This window comes from Egretta garzetta, unplaced genomic scaffold (genome assembly GCF_000687185.1).
Source record: "Egretta garzetta isolate BGI_Z169 unplaced genomic scaffold, ASM68718v1 scaffold516, whole genome shotgun sequence".
Classification (NCBI taxonomy): domain Eukaryota; kingdom Metazoa; phylum Chordata; class Aves; order Pelecaniformes; family Ardeidae; genus Egretta; species Egretta garzetta.
The window spans coordinates 368,090-380,333 of record NW_009259983.1 but is presented as its reverse complement, the minus strand read 5'-3'; the positions used below and the strand labels follow the sequence as shown (position 1 = coordinate 380,333).

Here is a 12,244-nt window from a genome sequence, read left to right as displayed (position 1 = left end):
TGGATATGGGGAGAATGCTGTAATAATGAGAGAAGCATGGTAGCTCTGTAATCTCTAATTGGATTGTTCTTCTATCCTCTTTTCCTTGACTACAGTTTTTCTATTACTTTAATGGAAAGCCATACCCTGGAAAGGACATACCATTCAAAGACAGGATCACTTGGGCTGGAGATCTTAACAAGAAAGATGCTTCTATCAGTATATCAAACATGCAGTTCCGGGACAACGGCACTTACATTTGCGATGTCAAGAACCCACCTGACATTGTTGTCAAACCAGGAGAAATCCGAGTTAGAGTTGTGGAGAAAGGTATTCACTCTATATGATTTTTTTTTTTTTTTTTTTTTTTTTTTTTTCTTTCCTTCTTCCCTCCCCCTCTCCCCTGCCTTCTGTGTCTACATCACTTTTCTTGGGGGTGGGGAGTAGCTTGGAGGGAACAACTCTCTTTTTTAATTCTCTTCTTCCAGGTCCTAATAATCAAACTGATACTGTGTCGGCTGTTTTAAAAAATGAATGTGATACGCTTTTCCTCTATACCCACTATTTCCTATGCTTTTAACAAGTATTAGCAAAAGCTGATAAAAGCATTGATTAAAACCTACCTTCTCATTTCAAAGGCCTGTGATTTTTTTTTTTTTTTTTTTTTTTTCTGTATTATGCTGCATCAAGGGTTAAGATGACTTTTGAAATCAGGGAACAAGGAGAGAAAGTGGGAGACTTCTCTTTGGAAGCCATCCAGCATATGTAATGGAAAACAAAGCTAATAATCTCACCTGAGCACGTACTGACAGGCAGTGAAATGCTACTGTCTTCCGTGCAAAAGTGTTTGTGTTGGATGTGCATTCAGTCTTTTACTCGGGTGTTCTTACAGTATCCATGGTGACCCTTATAAACTGCAAGAGCTGGCTACTTGCAGTCATTTAAGGCTTCTGGTTAGCATTTGGTAACAATGATCACAGTTCAAGAACACTTATGTTCTGTATGCCAATTTGGCTCTTAATTTGCCTTGGCCATCCAAAACATTTGATTGCTCTGGCTAAGCTGGAGGTCAGCCAAAGTGTGACTGTTCCTACAATGAAATGGTTCTTACAGTGATCAGATTTCCAAACTGATTTTTAATAAGGACAAGAATAAATGTTGAATTCATAAATGGCATTGCTGATACAGCTATTCCGTTAGATTTTAATATGTTAGGGAAGATACCTATGTGTATGCTCTAATTAGAATGATACTGCTGCTATAACAGGCATGTACCCCTGCTCACGAGATCATTCCATGTACTTATGTAGGCAAGGTCTATATCTAACTCTCCACTTCACAGGACAGTTTGTGTTGGATAGGACCTCTGGGGGTCCCACCATCACTTAGAACTTCATGTTTCTTGGAAGTTTGAAGCCTATATAAAATAGGGCCAATTTATTTTCTTACAATGTGTTGATAGTCCCTATGAAGAAGCAGCAAGCAACTGCTGGTTTGGCAAAGTCGGGCTGTCTTGGCAAAGCCTCTTCAGATTTTAACCTAGGTTAAGCAAATGAAGGCTGACTTCAGTACACTAATTCAGCTGATATTTTTTAACAGACTTGCATGCTGGCTTCCCCATAAGTGGAGCATCTGGACAAGAGAATCTCACTGTTTCTGAAGGGAACCCTGTATTTGACTTACTTCTCGTCATCAGAAAAATGCTGCAACAATTGTCTTAGGAAGACTTTGAAAACAGGTTTTCAAGCTATAGCTGTAATGCTGTCTTGCATTCCGGCTTTACCTGAAAATACTGCTCATGTAATAGGTTGTAACTCATCCTGAAATGAGCTGGAGAAATTTTTTCAGTTGAAATAAGTACATGTTGATTCTTGTGCATATTTTTTTTTTTTTTTTACTATGTATACATTTAATTGTTCTGAATCATATGTCTGGAGTTGTGAACTGTTCAAAGCCACATATATACTTTACACATTTAAGTGATCTCATAGATGCTTGGTTAGCCTTAGATTTTGGATTAAACATTTCATAAATTCCAGGTTGGCTTAACTGTTTAAAATTGCCAAGCCAAGATAACTCAGCTGATTTTCACTGCAGTATCTACATAGTGTTTGCACAAACAGCTCTATCAACTAGATTGGAAGAATCCTACCGGCAGGGATGAGAAGCAATACTGTTCTTTCACTAGTGCATCTGAATCTGGAAAGGACTACTGTTCAAAGCCTAAATGACAGAATTTTGTAGGGAATTCGAAGTCCTTACAATAGGCTGCCCCTACATGTAATAGAAAGCTGCTTAACAGAGTGTTGAAGACAGCTTGTGTTATCTGGAGATAGGCCATCTTTGATCTGAACTCTCATGGGGCAAAAAATTAGAATTGTCATATGAAAATCTTTGTATTTAGCAGCAATGGAAAACTTCAGTTTCCTGCCTGTTTCATAAAACTGGTTCTAACATGCTTCCAGCGAAAATGGAAGTTGCTTTGAATTACGGTGATATTTAGCGGAAAGTGTTCTTTGAAAGGCTGAATTTTTGGCTTGTGTTAAGCTATTAACTTAAATGTTAGCTTTCAGAGCTGGAGTTTGGTTATGCAGCCGGGGCTGTATGTTACAATGAAGTCATTGGCTGCTCTGCAAGTACTTATGAGGAATCCGTGTAACTGTGGAATGCTGAAAAATATAAGAACGACGTGGCGGGGGGTAGGCATTCTTCAGCTGAACTATATGGTCATAAAGTTGTGTGAGCTTTTCTGTAGTCTATTGGACCATGTTCTGAGAGGCAATAAAGCCAGACTCTAGTTTCACGTGCAAACAGTTGCATTTTTTTTTCATATGGTCTTAAAAATCCCTGTCAACAGAACATAGCTGCTGCCCTTTCCTCAAATTCAACCAACTAAAAAAACCCTACCTGACTCAAAGAAATGACAAAACTATCAAATTTTTAATGTCACTCTTTCAGCAGACACACCGCCCTATAGTTTTGGATTGCTGCTTACTTTCTTGGTCTGAAAAAGAGTATGTTGGTTTGGTTTTTTTTCCTGTGTACAAGGCAACAGCTGGTCTGCTAACAGAAACACGTGTCTGTTTTGATGCTTCTGCAGACAGTTATTCCTGCATTGGAAAGGTGCAAAAGCACAGAAAACCAGGGAACTCCTACTTCTTATATACCTCAAAATAGATCTGTTTATCTTTGCATGGGGCTCGAACACAGTCGTAGTCTTACATACCTGAAAAGTATTACCATTTGTACGACTCTCTTCCTTAATAGCAGATGGATCTCTGGGCTGCCGAAAGGTTCTGGAAAGAAGGGATGTCTTCCTCTAAATTGTGGCACTCATGTCTTCATCTTTAATTTCTTACTAAGACTCTGTATTACCACATTGTTGTGAATTGGCATCTAACAGTGGAGAGCTAGGAAAGCTACTGATGCGATATTTGGCCAAATGATGGTATGATCAGTGAAGCAGCTAGAGATCAGGTAGCCCGTCTCCTGAAAGTCACTGAACTCAAAATGAACAGTACTAAATATAAGCCCTGTTTTCTTAGTATGATGCCCCTGCTTCAGGGTACTGTCTTGCGCTGCTCTCTTCTAGATAATTATGTCAAAATGGGCTTGGTCTACAGAATGCAGACTTGCTGGGAATGCTTTGTATAAGCATGGTCTGTGGTCCTTGCTGGAATGAGTCTAGCAAAGGGCGACTAAGATGATTAAGGGACTGGACCACCTTTCATATGAAGAGAAGCCGAGAGCATGGGGGTTGTCTAGCCTGCAAAAGAGAAGGAAAGGGGTTGTCTAGCCTGCAAAAGAGAAGAAAGGCTCAGGGGGATCCTCTCACCAGGTATTTATGTACATTCGTAGGATCTACAGAAGACGGATCGAGGCTCTTCAGTTGTGTCTTGTGACAGGACAAGAGACAGTGCGCGTAAATGGAAACACAGAACATTATGTCTGAACATGAGAAAACATCTTTTTACTGTGGTTGAACAGTGGAATAGGTTGCCTAAAGAGGCTATGGAGTCTCCCGTCCTTGGAGACAGTCAAAACCAAACTGGACAGAGTATTGAGCAAACTGTGCTAACTGTCCCTGCTTGAGCAGGAGGGTTGGACTAGACAATCTCAAGATGTCCCTCAGGTATCTGAGACAGATTCCCCCCCCCCGGCCCCGATGTTTTACGTGTTAGATCTTACTACGCTGATTCACTTGTATTTGGTGCAAATAGCTAGTGTAGCATGGAGTCTTGTAAGAAGCCTTCTGGTCTAAGATGTTCCTTGCATTAAACATGATGTGGGGCAGGGACTTACTGGGAAAAGCGATGATGGCTGTCTGTGTATTCTTTATCTTATAAGTCTTTTGTATTAATTCTCTGATTGGCTTTTATTTCTGGCTGCTCTTTCTTGCCCTACCCTCCCCCAAAATTATACTGGGTAAAACATGAGTAAAGCAGTACTGTGTTCCTATAGGCACATTTCTAGTATTGTACAATGATCCTGACTTAAGAAGGGAAAGAATGACTCTATAAAAACATGTAGAGATGTACTTTGAGACACCAGAATCATGTATAAACACTCTTAAGAGTAATCATGGGTAGTAACTAGGCTGTCTGCTGCATGCTACCCAGAGAACACCCAGCCTTCAGCCCTCTTAGTTGGTTAGCAATGTACTACCTTCAAATCTGCTTTGAAGCATGCCTGTCTCTTCCTGTTGACCTCTCTGGGAACTGACAGATGAATGTAACTTTTTTTTTTTTTTTTTTCCCCTTCAGATACAAAATGAGACAGGGTGGTCTTCATTGCCACTTGTGTTCCATGACATGTAAAAATTCTTGGTTCAGTATAAACTCTCTTCTGAAGGATGGTGACATAAAGAACACTCTTGGTGTGTGCTCTGTCCATATGTTACTCTGCTGGCTGCCTGCTATTGCTACCACTTAGGCTGCATGTTATAATTCCCGGGTATTACATTAGTGCCTTCTGCTGTAAACGAATCCAAGGTCAAGAGCATTTGTGGTTCTGTTAATCAGGGAATGCAGAAGAGTTGAATGTTTTCTCCCTTCTCTCCCCAGACAGCCTGCCTGCGTTCCCCATTGCCATGGTGGCAGGGATAGTCATCGGTACGGTTACAGGTCTCTCACCGCTCATCTCTATTGTCGTGTGTCTTGTCATCAGAAAGAACAACTCTAAAAAACGATACTCTGGGTAAGAGATCTTCCTCCTCACCTCTGGATGATGTGAGGAACAGTAGCAGGATCAGAGGGAGGGCTTAAAGGGGGGTAGGAGTTGTTTCAGCCAAGTCCCACATGGCTAGAGATAGGGTCTGGCCATGTGGAACCCTGGTCATCTGCCTATAAATTATTATCTTTGTACTGTGCTTGGAAAAGACCTACTGATCATGAGTTGCACCTGAAAATCACTAAATGTTGGAGCTGATCCCCAGCCACAAACATAAATGCCCTAAGAACATTTAATCCAAGATCCCCTAGCTCTGGTCTGTTCCCCTTCCCTCCAGCCCTGCTTCCCCCTACCACCCCCAACCCCCAAAAGAAAAGTGCCACACATGCACTTTTAGGGAATGCTTTGTGTTGAGATTAAGACTGGATTTTTCAGTTACTAGTGTCTGGCTCCTGAGCCTGGAGTATACTTGCCAAAACCCCATTCATCTCCACACTTCAAAGGAAGGAAGGAGTAGCCACTCTGCATCCATTCTCATTCACTGTCTGTTTTTTGTTAACTGTTACCCACCCCTGCAAGGTTTTTAGTGTTAGGAGGACAACTCCAAAGTGAAGCACAGATCTTTGAGTGGGCATACAAAAAAGCAGCAAGAACTAACAAAGGCAGACTTGAGTCCTGTGGTGATGGAGCTTGGTGCTGGTGGGGGAGGTGCTTGCTTTTTTCTCCTCTCTAATCAGCTGGTAATTTGCTTCTATAAGAAAGAATGAAAATTATGTGTGTAGTCTTAGAAACAAACCCCAAACCTATAACTTTCTTCTGTTCTTTCCCCAACAAATAGTCCTGCTTCCTGCAGGTTCTTTGGGTTGCCTGTGGCATAAAAGAAAATAACTCCAAAAATAAACTTGTGGGGATGTCTAAATTAAACTTTGCCCTGTCCTTTTCCCAGTTGGAGAGCTTAGAGAAAGTGAGTTGGCTATTGCCCATGGTAAGGCTAAATATAGCAAAGGCGTCTGCGTGTGCTCAAAATTGTGTGGAAAGCCTGGTTTTCCCTTTCTGCATGTGTCCTTCCCCTAAGAACTGAAAAGAAGCCTGCAGTGTCATGCACCAACAGTGTGCGTGAGGTGGTCCGCTTGCCTTGCTTCCCAGTGACCTGCTCTCCAGTGCCTTCCTCCTGAAGGACACACGCTGGTGCTGAGCCTGGAGCAGTAGCTCACGCACTGTAATTTCTTGTAGTAGATTTAACTGCTCTCTAGGGAAGGTAATCTCTGATGTTCAAATACTGCTTTCACTGACCATGCCAGCTCTGCATGACGTGTAAAGAGAAACCAAGCGTGCTGTGACCCCCTCCAAACTTACGGACTGTCTTCTACATGATGCTAACCCAGTGTGTGGTGGTGGTGAGATGCACTTATTCTTAGATAACCATTCTGCCTTGAACTGAGGTGGGCTGGGGCACTGCACGGCATCTGGAACCCCTGCATGGCCCCAGTCTCTGTTCATGCTCTGACTTTGGTGGTTTTTTGGTTTTTTTTGGTTTTTTTGGTTTTCTTTCTGCCTTGGTGTGCTGGGATCGGATCCTGCTTACCTTCCTCTCCTTACAGAGATCCTGATATAGACGCCAGATTGGGAATGTAACAGGGCTGGGTCTTCTCTTCCAGTCCCACTAGACACCATGGTAACTAATCAAGTTGGTGGTTGCTGTTAATACCTGTGTGTATGTGTACGCATTTCCTCTTCCTTTGCTGAACTAACCAGCTAGCTCTCTACTAACATCACTGTAATTTGTGCTGGAATCTGTTGGCAAAGGGATGATGCATTTCACTGGGTGCTTGGGTTTCATTGTCTCATGTCTAACTGGGGTGGGATCGTTGCTTATCCCCAATGGTGTCCCTCCATCTCTTCCAATGGTGAACTTGCCAGTGCATTGACTAAAGCTCAGGAAATTCAGAGCCCTTTCTGTGTCGAAATAAAAGTAAATTCCCTATGAGTATTCCTCTGGCTCAGACAGCTCAGGCATTTGAAAACTTGCAGTGATCTAAGTGCATTAGTTGCTTAAACCTGAATTACGACTTTTAGATAGTGTAGATCTGAGGAATTTTGTGAATAAAGCAAACAGTTCATGATTACATCATTTTGGTAACAGAAGGGCTGCTTTGTCTCTGAGGCAGTAGAAGCCCCTTGCCATGATGGCTGGGGGACAGTATTTTTAGGGTTTTTTTTCTTACTGCTGCATGTATAAGGAGCTAAGTCTTCTATGGTTAGACTTACCAAAGGATAAAAAAATGATTGCCCTGTGAGGAGGTGGTCTGCTTAATGTCACTGTCCTCATTTGTTTGTTTCTGTACTTGCTTTGTACGCTGTCTGTCTACAAAGATTCGGGGAAAAGAATGCCCAGTGGTCAGAGGGTTGTGGTAGCAATGGGAACTCCTGTGTCTGTTATCAAGGTGGTGGCTAGTTTTCTTTCCTGGGTGCTTGCATATGAGGAGGTAGACCTAGCATTTAGAGACTCATTACTGCATTGCCCAGAAGCTACTGACGTTAAGTTTAAGGGCATCTGCTCATATACGTAGCTCTGTGGCATTCATTTCTCTGTCTGCCACAGGCTTGTTTTCTTTTCAGTCCTGCTTTAAGCAGATGAAAAGATGCAAACAGAGAGTGAAAACAGGCAACCTTCTTTTAGGGGTGTTGGTTCTCACTACAAGACAGTTTCCTTGTTTGAAAACCAGGATTTGCCTGATTAGATATTCAAGTGGCTATATTAGGGCACATAGCTTACATGTCACGTGTGACTCTTAAAAGAATGGCTCCAGAGACTAGTGTCTGCTGTGAGTGGGCAGAATTATTTTGGGATCGTAGCCTAACCAAAAGCAAGGGAACTGATGTGGAGTTTGGTAGGAAGTACCTTTCTGGTACGGAGACCTGGCGGCTCTTGCAAGTGTTCGCCCTAACTGTAGCACTGGTATAACACTTGCCTCAGCGACTGGGACTGTTTAGCTTATAGGAAGAAGGTAATTGCTGTTTACCACTGTTAACTGAGTCTGAAGCCTCCGTGAAGAAAACACATACAGTTTTAGGCAGATTGGGTTGAATGGGACTATCTAGGGAACAGGGGTTTTGGAGGAGCTGCTGTCCTGTTTTAATAGGTGTTCCTTCGTGTTGCTTACCAGTGAGACTCTGGGAAGAAGGATAGAGAAATGTCTGGGGAGAGATGGAGAATTATTTGTGTTTATTTCAGAATCCATTATGTTCACTTTTACTTTGGCATTATCTGCCACATTCATCTTGCCATCATTCGTTTTTTGTTTTTGTTCTTTTTTTTTTGTTGTTGTTGTGCCTCTTGAACATTGTCGTGCAAACTCTGCTCTGCCACCTCGTCAGCTGCAGTACATCTGAGAGCTTGATGTCACCGGTTAAGCAGGCTCCGCAGAAGTCGCCCTCCGAGACAGAGGGTCTGGTAAACAGCGTGCCCGCCAGATCACACCAGGTAAACTGCATCCTGCTGCTTCCCAGAGCAGGATCCTCCCAGAGCGTGGGGGAAGTGGTACGGAAAAGATAAAGGCAGGGTGGGACACATTAATTAGGTGCTGTCTGTTAAGGTGATGAGGGCTGGGGGGTAAAAGTGCCTGATCCGAACAAGGGATGGGCTGGGACTGGTGAACCCTTCCATGGAAGGCTGAGTGCAATTGAAAGAATAGCATCTCGTTATTAGTTGAGGTGGAGTTTTATGCCCTTTTTGTACTAACATGCGAAAGAAGGTGGTTCTGGTCTTGTGCATTAACACACACAAGTGGTAGTGAAGTGCAAGAACGAGAGCCTGGCAAGGATGAGGAGTGGGCCGTGGGTAGCTGTTTCACGTAGAAGACAACATTTATCTACCGGATGTGTAATCACCCCATAAAGATGCCTAATCTGTTCTAGCATTGTATCAGGGAGGGATTTTACTTACTCCCTCATCACTGTGAAGGTGCGTGCTCTGTGGCATGTACTTCCTTCACAAGGAAATGAGTCAGCGCAGTGCAAACGCTGACCAGGGATTTCAGATTGAAGATGACTCTTGCTGCCGAGAGCTCTCCTCTGCTGAGCCACCCAGCTTCTGTGGGCTTGCCACGCTTTGTCTTGTGCTTGCTGCTGTTGGCAAAGTTCTGCTGACTTTGAAGGAAAAAGGTGGCTCTTACCCAGACTTAACATCCCATGGGAAATCAGTCAGAGGGGAGAGAGCAGGAGTCAGACAGGGATTTGACGCAGCATGTACACTGTTAACAGTGTACAGGATTTCCTTATTTGTAAGCTGTTTCTTACCTCTTGATTTGTGTATTCCCAGCAACTTTCCTGTGGAGGTACAGATCCTGAGTGAGTTTAAGGTCCAAAATGGACTATTTCATAATTAGCCACCCTTTAGAAAGTGGCTGCAAAGTATTGTGTGAACTGACCAGTTTCTAAATCAGAATTAATACCTGGTTTCTTAGTTTCTCCTGACAAAGTAATGGAGATGTGTACTAATGTGTTAACACTATAGGAAAAAAATACAGTGCTGATAGTAAGCTGGATAAAGTCAAAGTACCTACTCTGTTGGGCTTCCAGTCTGGTTTTGAAATGCATCTTGTTCTTGGCAGGTGCAGTATTTCCAGAGTTTTAGCACATAGGCCCACAAAGCTACCAACTGACTTCAGAGAACAGTTATTCTCTGAACATAAAGGCAATATACTCAAGTTACAAGATTTAAAAATAGTTCCGATTTTGACTGGAGTGGGTCTAGTAGCTGCAGGCTGCCTATGAGGCCTAGATAAAACTCTCTAAAGCTGTTCATGGGAGGGGCTTCTAGAATGGGTGAATGAAACAGGTGATTCCCACCCCACCCCCCACAAAAAAAAAAAAAAAAAAAAGAGAAAAGCTGATGCACGTGGGATGTGTGTTGCAGTAGCTGTTGGAGTCAACTTCCCTAGGTCAAAAGACCATCTAATTACGGTCATGGTAGGAAGAAGTACATGCAAGTGCCCTGAGAGCTACATGGAGGAAGAGTATTGCTGTTCTGCAGTTACATCTTGAAAGCAAAAATACTTTTATCTTCTCTGTAAAGTTTTGGTGTGAAAACTTGCTGTGTCCTCATCCTTCCATGTCCCCAGTGTTCTGGGTCTCAATGTACTGGAAGGAACGTGTTAGAGTAAACCAAAACTTTGTAAAGATAACTCAGAATCGGTGTGCTTTTGCCTTTCTGTAGTCATTCCAGTCTGGTTATTCCTGGACAGAGTCCTCCAGGGTCTTCTCGCAGGTAAGTTCCTAAAGGAAAACCCAAAGGGTGAACACTCCTGACCTCAAAGGAAAAAATATGGCAAATGGCTTTAGTTTTGTTTAGTTTTAGTTTAGTTTTTTAGATTTTTAATCTCTTTGGTCAGGCAAAGAGTGCTTTGTCTGGATTTTCTTTTCTTGGCAAACATTTGTAGCAGCAAGTGGTTCCTCTGTCTTCTGTTAAGCATTTGCCCCATCTTTACAGAACAGCAAGTAAACATATTTACTTTTCTTTAAAAAGATCCACAATAACATCAAGGTAGATCAGATTTTGAACAGATGGTTTGAGTCGTCGAGGAAACTAAATTTCAATTGATTACACTTGTATTTTCAACTTCTAGCCATTGTTTTTTTTTAGTTTAAAAAGGGTGCTATCAAGATGCAAATTAACATATTTGAAATCTAGCAATCACATATAAGTAAAAGGTGTTATTTTTTGGTAATCAAGAAATTAGTTGTAGTATTCAAGCTTTTGAGCTGTTGTGTAGGTGCAATGCTGATATTCGGATTCCTAGCAGTACCCAGAAACTGTGGCAGGCTTCTTGCTGATTCAGGCACACTTTTGTGTCTTGGATTGCTTGGCAGTTTTAGACCAGTGGTTAACACAGTCAGTGCCGTGGTCAAACAGTAAAGGCCTGTGGACTTACTTGTAGCCTTTTACTCGGTAGCATGTGTAGGAAGTGACTGAATGCTTCGTGCTTCACTCGTGGAGAAGAACTGTGAATACCAATACACAACCCCTGCCTCTGCAAGTTAAAAACAATGATAGAGGTGTTCAGTCCCCAAGAGTGGATTTTAATTAAATGTCTTAAATAAAGTTTATTCATTTTGTTCTTTATGTATCAATTCAAGAATCAGTGATGAAGTATTTGTCCACATCACTTCTCAGCTGAAAGTGCACTTGAGCCTGCACTTCCTTTGTGTTTGGGTGTGGACCTTGCTTTCTGGAGTGCCCCAGCGTGCTGAAAGTATGCATGTCTGATTCTGTGAGTGCTCAGCTGGTTGAATCAACTCCACGTGTTTTCACTGTGTCTTCCTTCTCAGCAGGTATGTTCTGTCCTGTCAGAATTTGTGGTGTTTCTTCTCCATGCCATCATTCCGTAGTGACTCATATTCTACCATGACTGTTACTTGGATGAGTGAGAAAAGCATTTCCAGTGAAGGCAAGAACTGTATGTGTTTCCTACATGGATATCCTTGTTTAGCTAGTAATCTGGGTTGCAGCAGGTAAGCTGGAAGGCAGATGTGTGTTGTCCCAAGATATGCTGACTCCAAGGTGGCTGTCATTTGTCTTTGTGCTTTGCAAGTAGCTGAGTATTCGTTTCTGGGCAGGCTGAAGGACCGCTGATCTTGAAGTGTAACTTACGTAGAAGTGCGTTTCTGATGCACAGAGCAGTACAGTATGGAGACCCTAAGCAGATAGGTCTGTCAGTGAACAAGCAGGGAGCACTAAAGCTACATTAACTTAAGAGCAGATCTCTGGCTTTGCATTTTCTGGTTTAAGACATATCTGAACAGGCTATGTTCGAGCTCAAGACACCAGGACCAGTTCATGGTGCCAGGAATCTTGATTTAAATTTCAGATAAATTTCCTGGAGCCAGAATCTGTGGTGGTTGCAACATCTTTCAGAATCTAAAAAATCTGAAAATACCATAGATCACGGTATGGTGATGGTCTAACTTTGTAATTCCTTTTTCTTTGCTGTAACTTGCAATTCATGACTCTGCTGAGAAACCCTTAGCAAGGTATTGGTACACCTGCTACTCTTTTCCCTTCAGTTCTGAATGGAAAAATCGCAAGGCTTAGGGA

At 42.4% G+C, this 12,244-nt stretch overlaps 1 protein-coding gene across 1 annotated transcript in view; it reads left to right on the top strand.

Annotated features, from left to right (window-relative positions):
• The window catches only part of MPZL1 (myelin protein zero like 1), a 49,922-nt gene that overhangs the window by 29,967 nt on the left and 7,711 nt on the right, over positions 1-12,244 (top strand). Inside the window, exons 4-6 of the mRNA XM_035895996.1 lie at positions 96-309; positions 5,043-5,175; positions 8,527-8,632. Of these exons, the coding sequence (XP_035751889.1) occupies positions 96-309; positions 5,043-5,175; positions 8,527-8,632 (453 nt within the window). The remainder of the gene's footprint in view (positions 1-95; positions 310-5,042; positions 5,176-8,526; positions 8,633-12,244) is intronic.